Raw genomic sequence first — 24,077 nt, 5'->3', positions numbered from 1 at the left:
TTTACAGAGGTGACATTGCAGGGATCCTGTAGATGTAGTATATCTGGACTTCCAGAAGGCCTTTGATAAGGTGCCACACAAAAGATTAATACACAAGATAAGATCACATGGAGTAATATATTAGCTTGGTCAGAGGATTGGCTAACCAACAGAAAGCAGAGAGTCGGGATAAATGGGTCTTCTTCTGGATGGCAAGCAAGCTGTAACTAGTGGAGTGCCACAGGGTTTAGTCCTTGGGCCCCAACTATTTACAATCTATATTAATGACTTAGATTCAGGGATAGAAGGTACTATAGCTAAATTTGCAGATGACACCAAAATAGGTGGGAAAGTAAGTTGCAATGAAGAAATAAGAAATTTACAAATGGATGTGGACAGGTTAGGTGAATGGGCCAAAATGTGGCAGATGGAGTTTAATGTGGATAAGTGTGAGGTTATCCATTTTGGTTGGAAGAATAAAAAAGTGACTTATTATTTAAATGGAGAGAAACTTCAGAATGCTTCAGTGCAGAGGGATCTGGGTGTCCTCGTGCATGAATTGCTGAAAGCTAGTGTGCAGGTACAGCAGGTAATAACGAAGGTAAATGGAATTTTGGCATTTATTGCTAAAGGAATAGAGTATAAAAATAAGGAAGCGTTGTTACAACTGTACAAGGCATTGTTGAGACCGCATCCGGAGTACTGTGCACAGTTTTGGTCCCCTTGCTTGAGGAAGGATGTAGTTGCATTGGAGGTGGTTCAGAGGAGGTTCACTAGATTGATTCCAGAGATGCGGGGCTTGTCTTATGAGGAGAGATTGAGCAGTTTAGGCCTATACTCGCTAGAGTTTAGAAGGATGAGAGGAGATCTAATTGAGGAATATAAGATGCTAAAGGGGATAGACAAAGTAGACATGGAGCGGATGTTTCCCCTTCTGGGGCATTCTAGAATGAGAGGCCATAGTTTTAGGCTAAGGGGTGGTAGATTTAAATCAGAGATGAGGAGGAATTACTTTTCTCAAAGGGTCGGGAATCTGTGGCATTCACTACCTCAGAGCGCAGTGGATGCCGGGACGCTGAATAAATTTAAGGAGGAGATAGATAGATTTTTAATTAGTAACGGGTTGAAAGGTTATGGGGAGAGGGCAAGAAATTGGAGTTGAGGCTGAAATGAGATTAGCCATGATGGTATTGAATGGCGGGGCAGGCTCGAGGGGCTGAATTGCCTACTCCTGCTCCTAGTTCTTATGGTCATTAGTGCTGGTAGTGGTCTGAAGAAGAGGAAAATCTGTCTTTCGTATTTATCATTGCGCTTGGCCAGGGTGCGGGGGATTGGCACTGGCTGCACTGATCTGTGTTGGCCAATTAAGGCCTAGCAGACCCTGCCATGGATGGATTATTGACATACTATTCTAATCAATTCAAATGTAAAGTTGAGTTTGAGTTCTTAGGATGCACGCCTCCCACCCCTCACCTCTTTTGTGGTCAGCATGCATAAAAAATGATTGGAGAGGGCCTGAATTGTAACAGTGCACACAGTATCTGCATATAGGTTCGAACATTTACAAAAATTATACTTTTCAATTTATTCTCTTCAGGGAAACAGAATTGTCCAACAACATGGCTGCTCCAGGGTAGCAATACATTACATTGATCTGATTAAGATTATTTCAATTGACATTACTCAAAAATACAATATGAAAGCCAGCCCATTTTTTCATATATTAAAAATGATGCCATCATGTAACATATTGTGCAGTGTTACTTTAAACATGGTCATAAGAAGTGTGTTGCCGATCGCAGCCAGGGAGAATTTTCCTCTATAAGCAATATCGTTAAAATCCATCTGCTTTACTTTGACCAAACAACATAGAAAAAAGCACCAACTATCTACAGATTATGTGGTCCTTGCTAGTTCTGAAGGGTGTTCAGGCAAAATAGCTCCTTGGCTGTATGGTTCATTGATTTCATAGGGAACCTCCTAAATCAAAGAGATGGGTGGAAACGACATGTCATCACTTTAGGGCATGAAGGCTGGCCTGTTTATCTTCACACAGTATTCTAGTAATACTTAATTCTGTTTTTCTATGCCTTAAATGTTGTATCTTCTGTCCCTCCAGAGCTATTACTAGTTTGGATTCGGTATTTCGTTGTCGGTATATTTATTCTTCTGATACTTTTAATGAAGCGCCGATACTGAAACACGTAAGAAACACTACATGAACTTAACTGCAAGGGCGATATTTTGGCGCAGCAGTTTAACAGCTGCAAACATCCGTTCCAAAAAGGGAGGGGGGGTGGGGTGGTGGAGTTGTGAAAGTTGTTTCATATCGCTACACCAGCAGTACGAAACCTGACCCGTCCCAAATGCAAATAAGCACATAGCAATTCTGTAGACCAGTAATCCTTCCTTGGAAATATTAATGAATTTCTGCATGGTAGGGTATAGTAAAAAATTGCCGTTTCGGCTGATGTTGCATATTCAAGAGTTAAAAAAACTGCAATTTTTTGCTCAGTAACCCCAAACGTAGAGTGTTGCCTGAGCATAGGCTGGCCTCAGTCCTAGTAGTACATCTGCTGTCTGTGTTAACCCAAACCGAATGGTAAGTCTGTAATGGATGCAGCTGTTATGCCACACCAACATGTTTTACATTGCTGACTCAATATAACTATTTCAGCAATGAAAATTTCATAATTGTCTCACTCGTAATTGTCTCTTGTATTGTATGAACCATGCAAAGAAATCGCACTTGCTATCAGTTAACCTTTGCATTTACGATTCATCAACGATCGACTAGCATGATGTTTAGTTAATGCTGTAGATAATATTTAACGATAGTTTACTAAACTAAATAACTAGGCGCAATTAGAAAGACTAAAGTTTTCGCCAGCAGTTTATGACCCGTTGGGTAACGATCAGTCAGCTGCCTTCCGGTGCCTTTCCTGCCTCTGCCACGGTTCAAGAGGGATCAAACCCAACGGGGTTCACACATTCATCCAAGACTTGAACCAAATATGAAGGTCGGTAACCAGCGCGATATAATTACCTCACATTACGAAAGGCTGCTTAATATAGTTTTAGCCAGTAATTTGTGTTCGTTGGATGCATCTCATAGAAATTACTAAAGTGTTTCCTTTTGGGGTGGATTTGCGAACCGGAATTCCATTCTAATTCTAGTGGTTGGGCGGAGGTTTTAAGTGTTTAACTCTTGTGGAATAAAGGAGTGTAGGTTTGTCACGAGGCTTCTAATTTGTCCCTTGGATTATTTGTGTTTCAGATCGCTTCAAAAGCTGTGCTCGGGGTCATTGCAACTGTTGTCGTCATCATCGTGATAGTGGTTCCCATTGCAGTTGTGTTCACAAACAGTAAGTGCATTTAAAGCTGTTTAGACATTGCAGCACGTCATTCATGATTTTTCAGTACTTGTAGAAAAACTTGATTATTCCATGAACCAACAGAAACTGATGGAAAAACATAACGAGATTGCAAAGAGCTCACTCAACCTGCTCCCATTATGTCAATCTAATGTGATACAGTGCATTGAATCTGCAATGGTTGTCAATGCTTCTCTAAGCACATCCTTGGGAAACTGATACCTGCAGTTCAGATGCTTTCATCCCACATGGTTAGCTTCATTAGGCGAGGACTTCACTAAAGTGCAAACTCTACTTGCAAATAGAAGGATCCAGCACTTAAGAGTCATAAAGCCATAATGGCACGGGGGAGGACATTCAGCCCATCAATTCCATATTTATTGTCATATTTATTATTTTCACTTATTCCAATCAAACGTGACTCATTTTTGATGGTTCATATTTTTGATTCCTAATATTTTGTTATGAATAGTCTTACAGTTGCAATACTTGTACTCCTTGTTGCTGCACTTGTTTAGGGCATTATTTTCAGGCACATACCACTTGTTGTGGTTTTCTTGTCATCGATGGTCTACTACAACTCAAAGAATATAAACACGATTGCCTTTCAAATCCTTGTTTATTCATAAACATTCCAGGCTTGGGATCATCTATTGATTGACTTAAACCCTTCAAGATTGTGAAAATAATAAAGTTGCAAATTAAAAACAGTGACTTGTCAATCGCAATTAAAGCAGCTACCTCTGAATGAACAAAATTATAATAACTATCATTGAATGATACGGCACAGAAGGAAGTAATTGGTCTTTTCATGCCTGTGCTGGCTCTTTGGTAGAGCAATACAAATAGGCCCACTCCCCTGTTTTTTCCCTTCAATTATTTATCCAATTTCCTTTTAAAGATTACTATTGAATTTTCTTCCAACATCTGCTCAGGCAGTGCATTCCAGATCACAACAATTTGCTACAAGTAAAATGTTTCCTCATGCCACTTTTGGCTCTTTTGCTGACCACCTTAAAACTGGGTCCTTTGGTTACCAACCTGAAAACTCTATCAAAACCAATCATGATTTTCAACACCTTTATCAAATATCTTCTCAACCTTCTGTGCTATTAGGAGAACACCCAGCTTCTCCAGCCTCACCACATAACTGAAGTCTCTCATTCCTGGTGTAATTGTAGCAATCTCTTCTGCTGCATCTCTAAGGCCTTGACAGCCTTTTTGAAGTGTGATGCACCTCTTCGGAGGTTGAGGTCGCTTTCCTGAGCCCTAAAGGAAATTTGAATTTCCTTCTTCATCTCCTCCTCCTCCTCCTTCCCCCTGCCCTCGCCTCCATCCCCATCCCCCAATCTTTTAAAGTGCTGATGTGGGTTTTGGAAGCTCTGAAAGACCTGCCTTATTGAACAGCTTGTGACCACTGGGAGAAGCCCGCTGAGGAGTCAGGAACATTATGAGAGATAACTGTTAAATGTTTTAACAACTTCAAATGACACTGCTAGATGCTGTATTGTAATGTAGTTGTTTCTTAACTGCTGTGATTCATCATAGGGCTCTGTCCTGAAAAAGTAAGCTAACCATTATGTTGGCCAGCATTGTTCCAGTGTTGAGATACATTAGAGTACTTTTTCCATCAGAAAATGTGCCATAACACATTCAAAATTGTACAAAAATGTGCTTGAAAATCACCCATCCCCCAACCCTGTCATATTTTAGACTGAGACTGTCCAGAAATCTTTAACTTTGAAAAAAAATTGCCCTGCTGCTGAACGTTTTAAAAAAACAATCTAACCACCTGCTCCACTCCATTGATTGACAGGCAATCTGCTTTGAAATGGAAAATATACCATCTACACTTTCACTTTAATTGTTTGGGGCTGTAGTTGTTTGTTTTGATAGCTGTGGCCATTATGAAACTCAGCTGTGGCTGAGTTTCAAAAGTCACTACTGGCCTGAATTCAGCAAGTGGTCTGTTGCCACAGTTGTTCGGGGGTGGGGATGGGGGAGATGGGGGTGGGGTGGGGTGGGGGGGTGGGGTGGGGTTGGTGAGAGCATGGTTTGATTGACAGTTTTAAAAGGTTGTAATGACATTCAATCCTTGATGTGATTTCAGAAGAGATACTTGTTTGCTTTCACAATTTGATGACCGCTTAAGGTGATTTAATTAATTTTTGGAATAGATTTTTTTTGCAGTATTAATGTCAGTGTGTTTTAATGACAGTTTTATTAGATTGTTAGAAGTTTAATTTTCCAACTGCATTTAGAAGAATTTTCATTTTCATTTCTACTACGTGGCTCCTGAGAACTGTACATAGTGGACACTGGATGAGTGGCTATGGAGGATGCATGGGGCATGGAGGGACATGGGGAATATGAGGGGGCTTTGAAAGGGCATGGGGAATATGAGGGGTCATGGCAATATGAGAGAGCATGAAGGATGGGGTGTGGTTCAGGGGGCAAAAGAATAATGTTGGGAGTTGGGCTACTGTCCCTGAGAATCAAGGTGAGCCTTCTAACTATCCTCTGCACCCACACTCCTCCCACACTCCATTACACCTCACAAAACACAATCCCTCCCTGCCAATGTCTCTCAGAGACAAAAATATGGTGGAAATGGGGTTTGGAGGCAGCCTTGGGTTTCGAAGTGGGAACAGGCGTGACTCACATTTCCCAAGCCCAAGACAAAGTCTGGGCCTAGGTCTCTATTAATAAAGCCAAGGATTACATTTGCTTTTTTTTAAAACAACATTCACAACTTGCCCTGCCACCTTTAAAGATTTGCATACAGAACCTCCAGGTTTCCCTGTTCTTGCATCCCCTTTAAAATTGGATCCTTTAGTTTACATTAGTTTAGTTTAGTTTTCATTAGCCCTACCAAAATGCATCACTTCACAATTCTCTGCATTAAGTTTCATCTGGCATGAGTCTGCCATTGGCCCTAGAAAATGTTGCTTTGATGCTTTATTTGTTGCTTTTGTCATCATTTTGGAATTGGTGTAAATATTTTATGTTGCTTGTATAATATCTGAGGGGGTACAGTCCATCAGTCTGGACAAGAAACAATTATACTGGTATCTTATGGTAATCAATAATTAAGAAAATAACCTGCTTGTTTCTTGCTTCAAATTGTTTTGTATGATTTTGCAGCACTGTACTGATCCTAGGAATGACTATTGATGATGTTATCATATTTGTATGATATTATTTTGTACAATGTTTCAACACAGGAACTAACCCATTTATTTTTAATGGATTAGAATGTCTGTAAAAATAATGGACATATGACGTCCTTAAACATTCATCTGTTAACATCTCCAATTGTGGTTTGGCTTTTATCTCAATATAATAAATCACTGATAATTAATAGCATATATTTTTTAAAAATAACTTCTCACTAATAGTAACTGCCACAAAATCTAATGATCTTCATCAGAATATGACTGCCTATAATGCCCTCACATGATGTCACTTGTAATCTTCTGTTGTTGGAGCCACAAGCTGATGCATTTCTTTGGATTCCACAGGGGATAGAGTCTATTCAAGTTCCTGAAAGGAGACTTAACATACTTGATTTGAAGGCTGCTGTTCTATTTTGATTTCTCTTTATCATAAATATTCTGAGCCTACATCAACACTAGATTCTTCAAAAATGGGGATCAATAAATGTAAAAGTGAGCAATGTTGCACATGTTCAGTTGTGAAAATCTTTAATGTCTTCCAAAGAAGTTTGACAAAATAAAATTTCAGATGTGGCCAGATAATTAAGCTGATATCGAGTTTGATTAATAGGCGGTGATAAATTAATGAATGGACTATAAACCATTCATAATTATCTATTTAAAAGCAGGTTGGAGATTTCTTAGCATAAATAATAACAAACTTTATAAAAGTTCAAACACGCTATAAAATGGACTGTATATACATGAGGTTTAAATACACTAATGTTAATGGGGAATGTGTCTGAATATGGATTGTCCAGCTACGGATAGAATTTATACAGTGGCTCCCTAATCTGCCCACTTAATTTTGGCTGAAGATAACTGAAACTGTGGCTTAAGTGTGGATAGGACTGGGAAATTAATATTCCTAAGTGTAACATTTACGGGAGCGATAGGGAGGGTGATAAAAGAGTAGGGTTCAGTATAATGAAAGAATCCAACACAGCAAAGTGTACCGGTTGTGTTAAGATGGAATCTATATGGATAGAGTTAAGAAATGGGAAGGGAAATTTTGGTGTGCATTATAGCTCACCAAATAGAGGAGATAGGGGAAACCCAGAAATCTGCAGAGTGGTTAAAGGGAGAAATAAGAACAATGAAGCAATAATGTTGGTGTTTTTAACTATCACAAGGTAGGCTTGATAAAAGGGCGATTGTGTCCAGGAATGCGGAATGGAACATGAATGCTTCTTATCTAACAAGGAAAGATAATGAAAAGCTATTTTTAAGAAAGTTCTGGCAAATGAATGTTTCATTTATCCCCATGGGGGGAAGATTCAAAACTAATCTGCTGAAACAATGTTTCCAGGAACAGGCTTCCTAGGGAGATGATGGAAGCAATTAATACTGATTCATTGAAGTGAAAATTAGAAAATTTCTTTCAGAAAGCAACATTTTGGGTTACAGTGTATGGGTGATTTGAGACATATGGTAAGTGTAGAAGCATGTAAGGAATAAGTGTCTTTGGTTGTATGGTTTCCAAAACTCTCTTGTGTCATGTTTGTGTCTGCTTTAGGTTATTTGATAGACATTGATTGCTATGATTAGTCAACAACTCCATTACTACTGTATCACCCAATTACTGCGATGCTAGAAGGTGGAAAATCTAAAGATAGACTTTGTTCTTCTCTCATTTAGCAATTCCTATGTTTCTCTGTACCACCTTTACAAAGTTGCTGCAGCTGATTATGGGTCATCTTGTCCTTCAAGTAGTAAAATAGTATTGAGATAGTGCAAGAACATGGAAAAGAGCCAGTGTCATGGACAACCACAACTTTGAGACCAAACTGCCTGATAGAATCAGATTTAAAGCATGTCAGGTCAGACTTCTTTTATGATGACTTCTAGCAGCTGCTACTATGCGTACTGCACTTCTGCCTCATTTTAACAGATATTCCTAATATTCTTCCTGGTCTGCTGGGTTCATGAGACACCATTGATCCTTTCTGCACTTAAATAGTTTATTTTTCTACTTCACTCTACTGAAGTGCATCCCATACCCAGTCAATAAACCTGGCACTCCTTTATATGATAGTTTGCACAACACAATAATGTGGCACCATTAATAGCTACCCTACTCTCTCCTGCACTATTGCAAAGGATTAAGTGGTTGTTTATTTGGTTTAAGTGGCTGCTTAGCACTATTAACAGATGCTAACCTTGCTGCTCCATTGCACAGCCAGCTGTGTGGTTGTTATAGTGTATAATGTATTACTCTTTAAAAACCATCAGACTGGTAGTGGCTATATGACTGGACTGGTGACTCAGGGGCCTAAATTACAATGCAGAGAATATGAGTTCAAATCACACCTTGAGAATTTGAGTTCAATCCATAAAAACTTGGAATTGAAAAGTTGGTATCATTAAAAGTGACCACAAAGCTGCTGTTTTTTTTTCCATAATAACCCAACTGAATAACTAATGTCCTGAAGGGAAGGAAACCTGTCCTGAGCTGGTCTGGTCTATATGTAACTTCATTCACAGATCAACATGGTTAATTCTTAATTGCCCATTGACATGGTCCAGAAAATCACTCAGTTGTATCTTGCGGGTAGGTAACTTTGCCAGTGATACCCGTACTCCAAAAATAAATTTAACAGTTAAGCGGTGTAATCCTCAACAATCTTAAACAATGTTTAGTTAAGATTTTATTACCAATAATAATTTTTAGGCAACAATTTCTTTGTCTGTTATCAGTATAATCTACAGCTACCAACCCATCGTCATTGGTTCCATCTTGGCACCGCTTCATAATCTATTCACATTCTCCCTATTACTATGTCCTCTTGCCTTAAATGGAATTCCCACATATCATCCATTGTCAAAGCTATCTCCAGAAAACTTTCCTCTGCTGTGCCAAATGCTTACTTTCCCCATAACAAATATTAACCTTCTGTAAAACCTTAGTCCTTCCAAGACTTACATATTGTTTCAGTATCTGAGAAGGATCCTCTAATACTCTCATTCACTTCTGGATAAGATATAATGAATGTCTTAGCAAAGAAAGCTCAAAGAAGAAGCAAACACAATAGGTGGCATTTTTCAGTCCTGCCAGCGGAGGGCATCTTGGTAGCCGGGACTCGAAAATTCAGAGTGCAGCCAAAAATCAATTCCCTGCTGCATAAAAATGCAATTTTCTGCTCCCGATTTTCATGGCGGGTCGTGTTTTCTGTCACGCCATGTCGGGAATGGGATGTGCATGGCTTTTCATCTCATGAATGCTCATTAAAAGCATAGTTCGCCAAAATTACACTCCTACTCCTAATCAAATGGCCACGCCGGCAGCAAATTAGTCCGTCATGAATCACCACCAGGTATAACTGGTGTACATTTGGTGAACTGCACTTCACTTGCGACTTCAAAGCTTGTGCACACAGTGGTTGCTAATCTTTCACTGTGTTGCACTCGTGGCTGTGCCGACTCCGTTCCAAGGTTGCTCAGGCAAGACCAGTGGGAAAGGAAGGGAAGAGGCTGCAAGGCACTTGCTTGGCTTGTTGGGGGTGGGACTAAACATAGGCAAGGGAAGGTGGCTGGAAGGCACACGCTTGACTGGAGGGAGGGGGTTGACTGGAGCACAGGAGTGAAGGAGTGGACAAAGACACATGAACAGGGGGGTGGAGGGGGGGTTTGACTTTTTTTTATTATTCATTCATGGCATGTGGGCATTGCTGGCTAGGCAAGCATTTATTGCTCATCTCTAATTGCCATTGAGAAGGTGCTGGTGAGCTGCCTTCTTGAACCTCTGCGGTCCATGTGGAGTAGGTACACCCACAGTGCTGTTAGGGAGGGAGTTCCAGGATTTTGACACAGCAGCAGGGAAGGATCAGCAATGTATTTCCAAGTCATGGTGGTGAGTGGCTTGGAGGGGAACGAGAGTTATTGTGCCTCCGAGAGGAAGACAACCAATATTGACCAAATTGCACGGTGCTCACCCCAGCATCTCGAGAATGAAATGTTGGAGCACAGCTGCTTATGGTGGCTGGGGATGGATACAGAAATCGAAAACTTAGTCACGAACTGCATTCAGTGCCAACAGGGTCATTCACCAGATGAGAATTCAGAAAAGCAAAAGCAATTTGCAGATGTGCAAAGTGTATACAGCGAGTGAACACTGGTGCACCATTATGCTCTCAAAATTTAATAATTTTTAATACTCTACAGCTACGTCTAGGTGCATCCCCAGTATTTACAGCAAAGGTGGAGGCAGCCTGCTGACTGCTATGCCCCCATATCTGTGATAGCCTTGGCTGGCTTCCTCTGGAGGGTCAAGGCCTGGAGGGCCCTGACTTGCTTTGGGTCTCCTGCTGTGGGGCAGTTGCACCCTCCTTGGCTTGAAAAGCTGGAGTTGATGGGGTCACAAGCAGAGGGGATTTGGAGCGTCTGGTCAGCACAGGAGGCTCCTGTGTGGATGGTCTCGGGGTGTCTGGCCGATGCTCCTCCTCCCTGTGGGTGCCTGAGAGCTCCTCCCTGACTCCCTGAGGAGAAGTGACTCCTGGAGGGAGATCCCCCTCTCGAATAGCTACTCATGGCTATAGTGATGGTGTGCAGGTCTGGGTACTTATCCGGCTGAAACTGAGCATTCCACTGGATCAGGGTCTCCCTGGAGGTTGCCACCCTTCCAATGGTGACCTTAATACATTGGTATGTTGGCAACAAGACAACAGACAACAGACAATGTGGACGACTCCTTCATCCTCAATTCTAATCTGCTGATGGCCTCTGACAACCCAACATCTCTCTGAGGGCCAATTCCAGAGGCTTGTCATCGAACTCAGACTCAGAAGAAGCCTGGCCTCTAGCAGTCCTCTGGGTGTCGGTGACTTTGGCTGTCACTGCCTCTGCCTGTGCTCACCAGATGGTGACCCGAGCCTCTTCTAAAAATAGGTCCCACCGAGGTGTGTGTATCTGCGCTGGTGAAGAATGCAGGTGAACCCTGTGACGGCCCTCCATTCAGTGGGTCTTGAGGATCCTCATCCAAGGTGGTCTGGGGACTGGGGCCGATGGGCTGCCTGGTGGTGTCTCCTTTTCTTGCTGGTTGCTGTAATGGGGGGCAAAGATAATTAGTGATTGGCTGGATAGTCACCTACATTAAGGAGCACTCAAAGTTTTGGAGGGTGGGTGAAGACTAGTGGATGGGGCCTCACTGGCTTGTTGGGAGATGTTAGTCTCACCTTCAGCATAGGCACGCTCCCTGTTGTCGCCAGCCAGTTCTGCCACCTGCTCTTCAAAGGGACGAGTGGCCTGAGCTCCAGCATAATTCTCCGGTCTGGAATTTCTGCCTGTTGTGGTGGGTGACTTTGGCCTGGATAAAGACAGATAGACAGACTGTGAGCAGAGCAGATGCCAAAGCAGATGATAAGCATGCCTCCCTGCTCTGTGTGCTGAGTGGATCTATATAAAGGGCTCCCTTGCAGAGATGTGTCAAGAGATAAAGATGTAATAGTGTATGTGGTGAGAGATTGTGATGTTGTAGGTCATTTATCAGAATTGAACACAGTTTCAAAAAGTATATTGACCAGTACATTATATAGAAAACAGAAATAATTTGCATTTATGTCATCTGAACGTGGACACCCTAGTGTTCTTGCTGAATATTCCAGCATTCTATTTACTACTTTAATTTCTTTGGATAATGTTGAAAAGTAGTGAATTTACAGTCACTCACCAGTCTCTTTCTAATTCTCCCTCTGGTAATTTGATACTTATTATTTGAGCTATTTCACTATTTTACATGTATCCAGTTAAATTTCATTTCCATCTGTCAGTTTGATTACATAGCTGCAGAGATAGTGAATGCACTGTTAGTAATTTTCCAAGAATCTTTAGATTCTGGAAAAGTTCCAGAGGATTGGAAAACTGCCAATATAACACCCTTATTCAGAAAGGGAGGGAGAAAAAAAAAACCAGGTAACTTTAGGCCAGTTAGCTTAACATTGGTCATTGGGGAAATGTTGGAGTCTATTATAAAGGATGTAATAGCAGAGCATTTAGAAATGCATAATCTAATCAAGCAGAGTCAGCATGGCTTCATGAAGGGGAAATCATACCTGAAAAATTTATTAGAATTCTTTGAGGAGGTAACAAGTAGGATAGATAAAGGGAAACCAGTAGATGTAATATATTTGGATTTCCAAAAGGTGTTCATAAGGTACCGCACATAAGGCTATTTAATAAGATAAGAGCCCATGCTGTTAGGGGTAGTATATTAGCATGGCTAGAGGACTGGCTAACTAATAGAAGACAGAGAGTTGGGATACAGGGGCCATTTTCCAGGTAGCAACCTGTAACTAGCAGAGTGCCACAGGGATCAGTGCTGGGGCCACAATTATTTACAATATATATTAATGACTTGGATGAGGGAAATGAATGTACTATCGCCAAGTTTGTGGATGACACAAAAATAGGTGGGAAGGCAAATGGTGAGGATGACACAAAGAATCTACAGAGGGATATAGACAGGTTAAGTGAGTGGGCAAAAATGTGGCAGATGGAATATAATGTGGGAAAATGTGAGGTTATGCACTTTGGCAGGAAGTATAGAGGAGCTGAACATTACTTAAGTGGAGAAAGACTAAAAAAAGCTGCAGCACGGAGGGATTTCGGGGTCCTTGTGCATGAATCCCAAAAAGCTAGCATACAAGTTCAGCAGGTAATAGGTAAGGCAAATGGAATGTTGGCCTTTATTTCAAAGGGAATGGAGTATAAAAATAGGGAAGTCTTGCTAAAACTATACAAGACCACGCTTAGAATACTGTGAACAATTTTGGTCCCCTTATCTAAGGAAAAATATACTGGCATTGGAGGCTGTCCAGAGATGGTTCACTAGGTTGATCCCATGGATGGAGGAATTTTCTTATGAGGAGAGGTTGCGTAGGTTGGGGCTGTACTCATCGGAGTTTAGAAGAATGAGACGCGACCTTATTGAAACATATAAGATTCTTAGGGGCTTGACAGGGTAGATGCTGAGAGGTTGTTTCCCTTTGTGGGAGAGTCTAGGACCAGAGGGCATAATCTCAGAGTAAGGGGGCGCCCACTTAAAACAGAGAAGAGGAGGAATTTATTCTCTCAGAGGGTAGTCAGTCTGTGGAATTCTTTACCATAGAGGGCTGTAGAGGCTGGGTCATTAAGTATATTCAGTGCTGAGATAGACAGATTTTAGATCAGTAAAGGAATCAAGGGTTATGGGGAAAAGGCAGGAAAGTGGAGTTGAGGATTGTCAGATCAGCCATGATCTCATTGAATGGCAGAGCAGACTCGATGGGCCGAATGGCCTACCTCTGCTCCTACGTCTTATGGTCTTATAGCGAATCTAAATACTTTAGTTACATTCTTGGTCCCTAGTGCTCTTCATTTAATATGGCTACTTTAGATTTCAATACTCAACTAGATGTAGATTAAAGACAACTGGAGAATAGCTCTGTGGCAAACTCTGCTCAACAATTTTCCCTCCAGTCTGACTTACACTTTTCACTAGGAACATAAATAAAGGAGCTCTCAAGTCTGTCCTGCCATTCAATGAGATCATGGCTCTGTGATCTAAAACTATATATCTGCCTTTGCCCCATATCTCTTATAACATTGGTTCAGGAAAGTCTATCAATCTCAGCTTTAAAGTTAACAATTGATCCAGAAACAATTGCCATTCGCAGAAGAGTTCCAAAATTCCACCACCCTTTGTATGCAAAAGTGATTCCTAACTTCACTCGTGAAAGGTCTGGTACTATATTTTTAGACTGTGGATCCTAGTCATAGACTCTTCAATCAGTGAAAATAGTTTCTTTCTATCTACGCTATCATTTCCCCTCAATGTCTTGAAAACTTTGATCAAATCAACTTTTGACCTTCTAAATTCCTTGGAATACCTTGCTAGCTTATGTAATCTTTCCTCATAACTTAACCCTTAGAATTAGATATGATTTTGGTAAATTTGTGCTGCACTCCCTCCAAATCTATCATATCCTTCTTAGGGTGTGGTGGTCAGAACTGCTCACAGTACTCCACGTATGGTCCAAACAGGACTTTGTGTTGTTGAAGCATGATTTGTACACCCCATGTATTCTACTGTCTAGAAGACTGCTACTCTCTGCATCCTAATTTTACCGATTATCTTATTTTCCCAACTCTCCTGAAAGCATTGATACCTTGGCTGAGATGTGGCTTCATACCTTGCCAAGTGGCCATTCTTTATTTTTAGCTCTGGTAGTGAATGCTGGGAGGCTATTTGTTTGTTGTGTCTGTCACTCCTGAGCTTGATTCTGTCTTTTCCCAAAATGTACACACAGCACATTTCTGACAAGAGTCACTTGATGGTGATCAGGAACTAGAAGCCTGACGAGCTTTCCTTTTTCCTAACCCAAGAGCAATGCAGGCAATTGTAGTAAAACAAACACTCCCTGATGAGATAAGTTAACTCAACAGATTGTGGAATAACCCTGGGATCTTTCTAGAGCAAATAATAGTACAATCCTGGGATGTATTCCATAGAAACATGCTCTGGGAGGCTTCTTAGTCAAACAAAATGAACTTCAATTACATGAGAGCTTCCGTGGCTGCTTGAGTCCAGCCAGCCTCTCATACAGCCATTCTTTCCTAGGGAACCCCTTCCTAGGATTTATTCCCCCACGCTAGCCACACATTGGTTGAACAAATCACATGACCCCCCTACTCAGCTGAACTGATTTTAAAGTGACAGTCATCACCTATTCCACCATCACACCACCACCCACCCACCCCCCAACCCCGAGGGGCAATGGGGGAGATTTTGTGGCCTTCCACTCTGCAGAAATGGGACAATCATTCACCAAAGATGGAGGTATATGATATTTGCCACCAAGCATGTGACCATTCCTCCCCTCCCCAGGGCCCATTGCTTGAGGGCAAATTCAACCCTGGCAGAACATGTCTGTCAGCTGCTCAGTAACCCTGATGGAAGGTCTGGTCCTTGTTAGCAATAATCTGCAGGTGTAAAATGAGTGCCCAGTTTGGTTTGATGGCTCCAAAATGCCACGTCATAGGTAATCCTGCCAGTTTCCGAAATACAGTAAACTAGCTGTCTGGGCATCAATTTAGCCAACACTGTTCTTAAATAACAACTGAGATCCTTTGTATGCCTTAGAACCCCTGTTTACCTCCCTGTACTTCTAAAAGAGCCTGCTGCCTCACTATTCAATGCCATGTTAAGAGGTAAAGTAAGTTGTCTAGATGGGAATAGGGTGCTACAAAAAGACGAAGGGGGACGAAATGAACAGAATTTTAACTGCCAAGAGGACACTGGTTCAGGTATGAGCAGGGGGTTAAAACCCCAAAAAGTGGCATTGAGTAGGAAACATAACTGGGTTTAACTTGGGCAGGTTTACAGAAAAGTGGGAAATCCTTCAATAGTTAAATCCCCAGGATTTAACCCATTTTTCTGGGATTAAGATAATTGGCCTCCAACAACCACAGCCATCTTCTTTCATGTTAGGTATGACTCCAATCAGTGTACAATTTTTCAGCTGGTTTCCATTGATGCCAGTTTTCCCAAGGCTCCTTGATGCCACACTCAGTCAGATGCTGCTTTGATGTCAAGGGCAGTCACTGTCACCTCACCTCTGAAATTCAGTTATTTTGTCCACATTTGGGCCAAGGCTGTAATAAGGTCTGGGGCAGGATTTCTGGGTTGGTGGGAAGGCCTGGGAGTGGCCAGGAAATGAGCCCCCGACCGTGATTTCACCCTGGCTGGCCAATTGACAGCCAGCCAGTGTGAAACGCACGCTGAAAGACCCAACGCTGCCAGGGTGGGTGCGGGAGGACAGCGAGTGTGGGGGAGCAATGAAAGCTCCCTGAAGGCAGAGAGCTGCCTCAGGGAGCTGAAGAGTTTTAAACCATGAAATAAAGATTTGGAAATGCAGGAAAAAAATGTCCACACATCAAATTCCCTCACATGAACATACAGATTGCAAAAATCCTGTGAAAACATTTTTATTTTAAAATAAATTAATATCAGAAAACTCATCCTGCCCATGGACGATGTTTCCTCAGAGATCCAAAGGCTGCCTGGCCAAATCGCCCGCCCCCCAACCGTAACATTGGATGGGCAGCGAAAAATCGCACTTAATTAATACATTAATGGTCTTAATAGTCATCTTAATTGTAGACGGGTGTGCTGCCGACTCCCGCGCATGCTCACCAACCGAAATATCATGCGAGTGCGCAATAACGTCGGGACGCTCGCCCAACGTCATTGTGCGCTATTTGACGCCCAATTGGGTTGGGCATGTGCCCGCCCGTGGGACGTAAAATTCTGCCCCTGGAGTTGAGTGGCCCTGGCAGAACCCAAACCAAGCAGTGGTGAACAGGTTGTCACTGAGTAAATGCCACTTGATAGCACTATTGATGACACCTTCTGTTATTTGTTGATGATCGAGAGTAGGCTGATGGGCTTTAATTGGCTGGATTGTATTCGCCCAGCTTTTTGTGGGCAGGATATACCTGGAAATCTTTCCACATTCTCGGGTAGATGTCAGTGTTTTGACTGAGCTAGAACAGTTTGGCTAAGGGTGTGGCTAGTTTTGAAGCACACGTCTTCATTTCTAAGCCAGGATGTTGTCAGGGCCACAGCATGGCAAGCATCACCTCACTTCAGTCCCTCACCTCTCACAGTAGGACTGCCAGGTAAGAATCCAAGATTTGGGGTGCAACCTTACCATGTGATCCCAAGCTACTCTGTGGTCACTAAAGTGGCTGTGCAGCGAGATGGGTTCTAACTTGTGGGAGGGATGTCAATCTCCTGTTCCCAACCAGTAAATGGGGTGGACTCACTCCAATTTATGTTATCACAGTGCACATGCTCCATCCCCCCCACCCCCAATACCACACCCCTCCCGTCGCCACTGAGTCCCCAGATAGTCCATGGAACGCATGCAGTTTTCCTGTAAAATTTGCTTGAAAAGGAAATGGCCCTCGAGCCAAAATATCTGAGTAATGGGGGCCACTGGGCACCAGATGAATGTGCAGTGGCTGGAACTGAGCTATGTGTGACTGTCCCTGGAGTTGGATCAAAGTGCACTTGATGGCCTTGGATGGTATGGGTGAGTATCCGGGGTGTCCCTGGATTTGGTTTAAAAAATATGGTTGCCCTGAGCTAACCTGCTCAGTATTAACTGCCCACCACACCATTTTCCCCCAGTGGGAAGGTTTAAAATCAGCACCCAATTGCAAATACCAAACTCCAAAGCTTCATCCTATTAAAATATTTGTCATAACAATCCCTTTAAACTCTGGAAGAACATTTTTAGCATCTCAAATAATATAAATATATATTTATTTTATATTAACTCTGTATACGGGACTTTTTCCTGTCTTTCAGAACCTAAATGGATACATTTGGAAAAATACATGGTTTCCCGTAAGTCAAGTTCATTCATACTTTTTCTGTGATAATTAAGATTATCATTGTTTTCCAAAACAGAATTCCTATCATTGTGATGCATTGAAAGATTTGAGCTGGCAGACCAGCAACTCGGCATTTACAGCAGAGCAGTAATACAGTTTAATGCAAAGCGTATATGTTGTCAATCTAGTTATTCTAGCCCATATTCTGTTTAGTCATTGCTAGAACTTTATTCAGAAATATTCTGAAACATAAAATTAGAGCCAGGCTATTTAGGAGTGAACTTTTCCACACAAAAGGTCATAGAAATCTGGAATGTTGTCCTTTAAAAGGCTGCATGCTGGAACAATTGACGTTTTCAAGACAGAGATTTTTTTTAAATTTAAGGGTTTAGGAAAATGGAGCAATGGAAGCTAAATAGATTTGATGTACAGATCAGCCATGATCTAACTGAATGGCAGAAAATAATTGAGATGAATGGCTCACTGCTATGCCTATGTTTCTATAAAATGAGATAATGGCACAATAACAGCAAAAGTCACACAAATGTTAGTGTCCCGACTTGAATATAATACATGTACATAGTACCAATAGACCTCATGTATCCTTGCTCATGTGGTGTCTAGGATCTGGAATATAGTTTTAATGTTTCCTACTGTTCCACTCTAGTGAAAGTCTGAATGGGAACTAAGATGTAGCATTCAGAGAGAATGGGAAATCTGTGTAAGGTGTCCGACGATAACATTTATACAAAAGACACAAAGTTGAAAATTAGGACAGAAAATACATAACTTTATTAAACATGGGTTTTTGTTTTTCGACTTTGGGTATTCTGTATAAATGGTATTGTCACCTGAATATACAAGCCTCAATGGGGAAATAATTATGGCTGAAACCAATATCAGGCCTGTATCTGAGTGATGTGCCTGATTTGATTTCTGGCAATTGTTTGTTATGGAAAAGAAGTTGGAGATTTTATTAGTTGATTTTATAGTTGGAGGTTTGTTGCCAATGCTGGTTGTGATTGATCACTTTTCCTACCCATTCACAAGCTTGTAATTGGTAGTTCCATCTCCCTGTCTATATTTTTGTGAGTTGGTATGGTGAATTGAATTGAGTGGTTTAACTGAGTCAATAAAGTCACACTTGCAAAGTGTCATCCATAACATTTGTGATGAGCACTGCATTCATGACACATTGAAAGTATGACAGTTTGAAGTATAGTGTGCACTTCCCTACATATCACTAACGCTTTGAGTTATATAGACAACATATTATTTCATTTTTGTAACATTAAGCCCTGAAATACTCCTTCCACCTCCTCTAAATTTGTTCAAAACAAGACTCATCCCTTTGTCTACCACTCTAACTCATTCATTTCCATGACACAGAACTGTTGCACGTCTTACCTTCTCCTTCCCTTCTACAAATGATGGGCTTATGGAACTGGAGCATGGCATCATCTAACCAACGCTTGTTACTCTTTCTCACTATTTACAAACTTGGTTTATTATTGGCTTGACTTAGGGGAAGAACTAATAGAAAAATTGATGGGTAGATCTTTGACTCCACTGCCTGGGTGGTGATTTGGCAGGGTAGATTGCACAGCATAATAGAATCAACCTGATTTTCATTCCACTGAAATTTATGGGTGTGTGTTGCTCCATTATCAGATAAACTTCCAGAAGGTGAAGACAAAAATCTACCCCATATATTTGGCACTGTTAATTATGATACTCATCTCAACACATCTCAGTTGTGTTCAATATTTCCAGGAATGCTAGGTCATTCCAAATATCTATGTCTTATCCATTCTGATAAATGTATTTTGAGAAGGGGGTACAAAGATCCTTTTCAGGCAAAAGTTATTTTGTGTTAATGCACTAAAATGTGGTGAGTTATTAAATTAATGCGTAAAATTATTTGGAAGAAATATAGCTTCAGCTTTAAAGTAGCACTATACAGATCGGCTGCTGTCAAATTCCTGCTGAATAACTTTGTATGCTATGTGTCAGTAACATAGATCTAACACAATATTGAGTCACCTATATGTACCAACATCTTGAATGTCATTATATGTATTCATGCATCACGAAGCTGTCAGATCAGACAAAAGCAGAACCTAATCAAAGTGTAAAAGCAACGCTATTTCAGTGGTAGTGTTTACCTTTATTATACGTAGTGTAACATTGTGATCAGATAAAACATGGTAATTTTAGGAACTTTCTTTTAAGGAGATTGATTATTTTGAATTTACAACCGTACCATAGTGTTAGAGATGTTAGCACTATCATTGCAATCTCCCTCAGTGATCCAGATTGACTGGTGTGTATAAAACAAAAAGTCTCAGCTTCAATTCCTGTTCTGTGTTAGCTCATTTCAATGACAGCAGTGGTTAGGTCTGCAAGTATCCTTGACACCCCTTTCTAGGGAAGGAATAAAATTCAGCCTCATTCCTCCTCCTGATTGCTAAAATCACAAAAAGATATCAATAGATTAAGTGAATGGGCAAAATTTTGGCAAATGAATTTCAGTGCAGACTAATGCGAAGTGACCCACTTTGGACATAAATGAATAAAACAGAGTAGTCTCTAAATTATGAAAAATTAGAAACAGAAAATTGTAAGAGCCCTTTGGGTGCATGTAGAGAAATTATTAAAATGCCATGAACAGGTAAAGAAAATAATTAAAAAGGCTAATGGAATGCTGAACTTTATATTTAGAGGTCTAGAATAAAAGAGGGTAGAAGTTTTGCTACATCTATACAGAGCCCTGTTTAAACCACACCTGGAGTACTGTGAGCAGTTCTGGGTATTGCACCTTAGGAAGGATATGTTTCCCGTGAAAGGAACACAACATAAATTTACCGGAATGATACCGGGACTTGAAGGGTTAAATCATGGGGAGAAATTACACAAAGTCTTGTTGTATTCCCTGGAATTTAGTAGGTTAAGAAGTGATTCAATCAAGTTTTCCAGTTATTAAGCGTAAATGCTAGGGTACTAGAAGGGAACTATTTATGCTGTTTGGTGAGTCCAAGGCTAGGGGACATAATCTAAAAATTAGAGCCAGGCCTTTCAGAAGTGGATTTAAGAAACGCTTTTAAAAACAGTAATAAATGTTTGGAACACTCTTCCACAAATGGCAGTTGATGCTGGGACATTTATTAATTTTAAGGCTGCGTTTGCTGCCACTTTGGAAGGGCTGCTAAAATATTTAAGGGCGCTTATCTGGCATGATCATGGAGAAGTGGAATACTGCATTTAACCTCAATTATGGCAGAACAGGCAGCTGGACCTCTCACGAGTGGTCACACTATTCACCCATCATCCTAGTGTTGACTGTCCTCGGTTCGTGATCCAACAACGCCTTGATTTTACAATTCTCATACTGGCTTTCAAATCCCGCTAGAGCATTGACCCTCCCTATCTCTGTAACCTCCAGTAGCCCTTCAACCCTCCAGGATCTCTGCCCTCATCTAATTTCAGCCTCTTGCACATCCTGATTTTAATTGTTGCAACATTGGCAGTTTGTGTCTTCAGCTCTGGAGTTCCTTTTCTAAACCTCTTCCCCTTTCTACCTTAATTCCCTCCTTTAAGACGTTTCTTGAAATCTACCTCTTTGACCAAGCTTTTATCATCTGTCCTAATATTTCCCATAACACTATGTGGGTCAGTGTCAAATTTTATTTGCTAACACTCCTATGAAGTGGCTTGGGACATTTTACTTTGTTAAAGGTACAGCATAAATGCAGGTTGCTGTTGGATTGTAATGCCAACCACAGAGAGTATTCACTGTTTCCTGATTGCATCACCAGAAAAACTGAGAGCTTCTTTAATGGAAGTTACTCTGCAATAGATTACTGCTAAAAGCAGCAATTGCTCATGAACATTTCCAGATGGCTTGAAACCTCCCGACCCCCACCCCTACAAAAAACTGCCGAGAGATTTCTCCCCAATCTCCACTGCTAATCAGGGGTACACTGGCTTTTTCCAAAGCATGTTTTTAATTTTTTTTCCCCATAGGAGAGTTAGTAGAGTATCATGGTTCACGTAATCAATTGGGAACAGGTTCAGCCCAAGGGCTGTGACAAAACAAGTTATTTGTGTGGAATCTTTGGTTAGTAATTCAGAGCACTAAATTTGAAATTCCTGAATATGAACATAACTAGATGCACTGCTTGTTCACTCAAATTCTGTGTATAAACTTTGTTCCAAATGCATAATCATTTCTGATGCAGGTACTGTGATTGGCAAGTAACATTAACAATGCACTGAGACAGTTTTCATAACATTACCTCAGGATAATGTAACTCAACATTTGTGTTGAATTCACCTTTAAGCATTATATAGTTTCTCTACAGGTCATCCAACATTTATTCAAATGAGATAATCGATACTGAAAGTAACCACTGTTTCTTTTACCATGTTGAATTCGGAAACCAAGAGGAAGATAAGCGACCAACGTTTCAGTTAGACGACTACTTAAGTGGAAATTTTAGATATAAGTCATACACCCTGAAGTGGATATCAGGTAATTATTAATAGTTGATTGTTTTACCCTATCATGATAATTCTGACTTCAGAATTGTGTGATTATAAATCAAAGGTTGAAAAACATTAATGAAGACTAGGGAAAGGGAATGAATGCAAATTGGCTTGTGTTAAAACAGAATTAATAATCAAGACTCACTTTTCTTACTTTTAAAAAAAAAGCTTGAAATAATGATAGTGCTTCTTTGTTGTTGAATTTACATAAAATTCCTGTCTGCCAACTGTACATAACAGGTTATAGATATTGATCTAAGAACAGTAACTACAGTACAACTGTAACCTTAGTTAAATTTTAACTGACCTATTAATATAATTAAGGAACCAGCTTTATGTCAGGCTCTTCAAAAGAGCTACATAAATAATTGGATGAGAAAGGAGCTGATGGCACTCCATGATTGCACCTTGTTTAAATGTTTGGCACGGTGTGCTACTGAGTCATACACATTTGGATAGTGCCAGATTCAATCTCCGTTTTGTGCTCAGTTGGAAGATACAGAAAGAGTGCGTGTGTGAATGTCAGAATCTGGCCCAGTCACGATGCCCCAGTGAGCAGATTGCTCAGCCTTGACAGACCTCAATTACAAAGACCTGACTACAAATTCACATGAACTCAAAATAGGCTGGACCTAGTTACTAATGCGATCAAGTCTTTCAAAAATGAAATAAAAAGCAAAGGATTTGCCAGTGAGTGAATACAAATCACTGGTATCAATTCAGATTTATAGGGCTAGAGATTCACATAGTGTTGCCCCTGGCCCCTTTCTGCCTGACATTGCTGCAGTAAAATGGTGCATGTGGCAGCATCCCCAGTGTACACTGGACAACCTCAACAGATGCTACCCTGACATCACACAACCAAACCGGCTGATGCAACCTCAGGATTGGAAACTTGCATCATGTGGATTCAGCCCATGAATTAATAAGTCACTCAACAAGGACCAGACATACAGCTGCCAGGTGAGACCAGAACCTGTTGCTAATCAAAGAATCACCTCACAAGTTTCAGGGGAGGTGTTTAGACACAGCTGGTGGAAGCACTGAGCTGGGTTCTGAGGCATTTCTTGCCCATTTCTAAATGTAGCCAAGGAGGAGAGAGAACTACCTGACTCAAATGTAGGGGCAATTGTTGCAGTGCCTCCTGGTCTGAAATATGATCAAGAAATGGAATGGAGGAGGCAGAAAGGGGAACCTCTGTGAGGAGGGAGGGAAAAGAGGAGACATGTCCTGGATTCCATTTAGGTGGAGGGACTATGAGAGTGCAAATTGAGGGACTCCACTTCCACAACTTTATTATCCCAACATGGATCCACTATTCGCCACTGTTATATCCACTTCAACTCCTCATCACAATGCCCCTTGGCCAATATCGTACAATAAAAGCCACCAACAAAAAATTTTCCATTGAAATATTTATCCAACAGTACATCCAACTCCACAATCAGCCTTGTGCATTCCTTAGTGCCCTGTAATGCAAGTGGCTTTGTCTGTTCTGGTGCTCCTACTCTGATCCAGTGGCTGCAAAATGGCAGGTGGAAGGCTGTTGAGTTTCAGTGGGTAGACTGCAGATGGCCTTGCAGGGTGTCTT

General features: G+C 41.0%; 1 protein-coding gene and 1 long non-coding RNA gene across 10 annotated transcripts in view; one reads left to right on the top strand and one right to left on the bottom strand.

The window, feature by feature from the left end:
• Nucleotides 1-1,539: 1,539 nt before the first annotated feature.
• Nucleotides 1,540-3,318, bottom strand: LOC144686703 (uncharacterized). The gene is made up of 2 exons (XR_013577975.1): nucleotides 3,026-3,318; nucleotides 1,540-2,174 (listed from the first exon to the last, which is right to left on the bottom strand). It is a non-coding gene; the product is annotated as an uncharacterized LOC144686703 (long non-coding RNA).
• The window catches only part of fap (fibroblast activation protein, alpha), a 111,351-nt gene continuing 89,597 nt past the window's right edge, over nucleotides 2,324-24,077 (top strand). The window contains exons 1-5 of one of the 9 annotated variants that reach the window (XM_078552280.1): nucleotides 2,324-2,581; nucleotides 2,873-2,999; nucleotides 3,257-3,344; nucleotides 17,916-17,954; nucleotides 22,371-22,472. In XM_078552280.1, the coding sequence (XP_078408406.1) occupies nucleotides 2,994-2,999; nucleotides 3,257-3,344; nucleotides 17,916-17,954; nucleotides 22,371-22,472 (235 nt within the window). In that variant the 5' untranslated portion in view covers nucleotides 2,324-2,581; nucleotides 2,873-2,993. Of the gene's footprint in view, nucleotides 2,582-2,603; nucleotides 3,000-3,256; nucleotides 3,345-17,915; nucleotides 17,955-22,302; nucleotides 22,473-24,077 lie in introns of those variants that run through there. The other 8 variants (XM_078552282.1, XM_078552283.1, XM_078552286.1 and 5 more) reach the window with 8 other exon arrangements.

The sequence above is a fragment of the Cetorhinus maximus genome, chromosome 11, assembly GCF_964194155.1.
Source record: "Cetorhinus maximus chromosome 11, sCetMax3.hap1.1, whole genome shotgun sequence".
NCBI lineage: Eukaryota > Metazoa > Chordata > Chondrichthyes > Lamniformes > Cetorhinidae > Cetorhinus > Cetorhinus maximus.
Note: the sequence above shows the minus strand (reverse complement) of the source record. Positions and strands in the feature narration are given on the sequence as shown.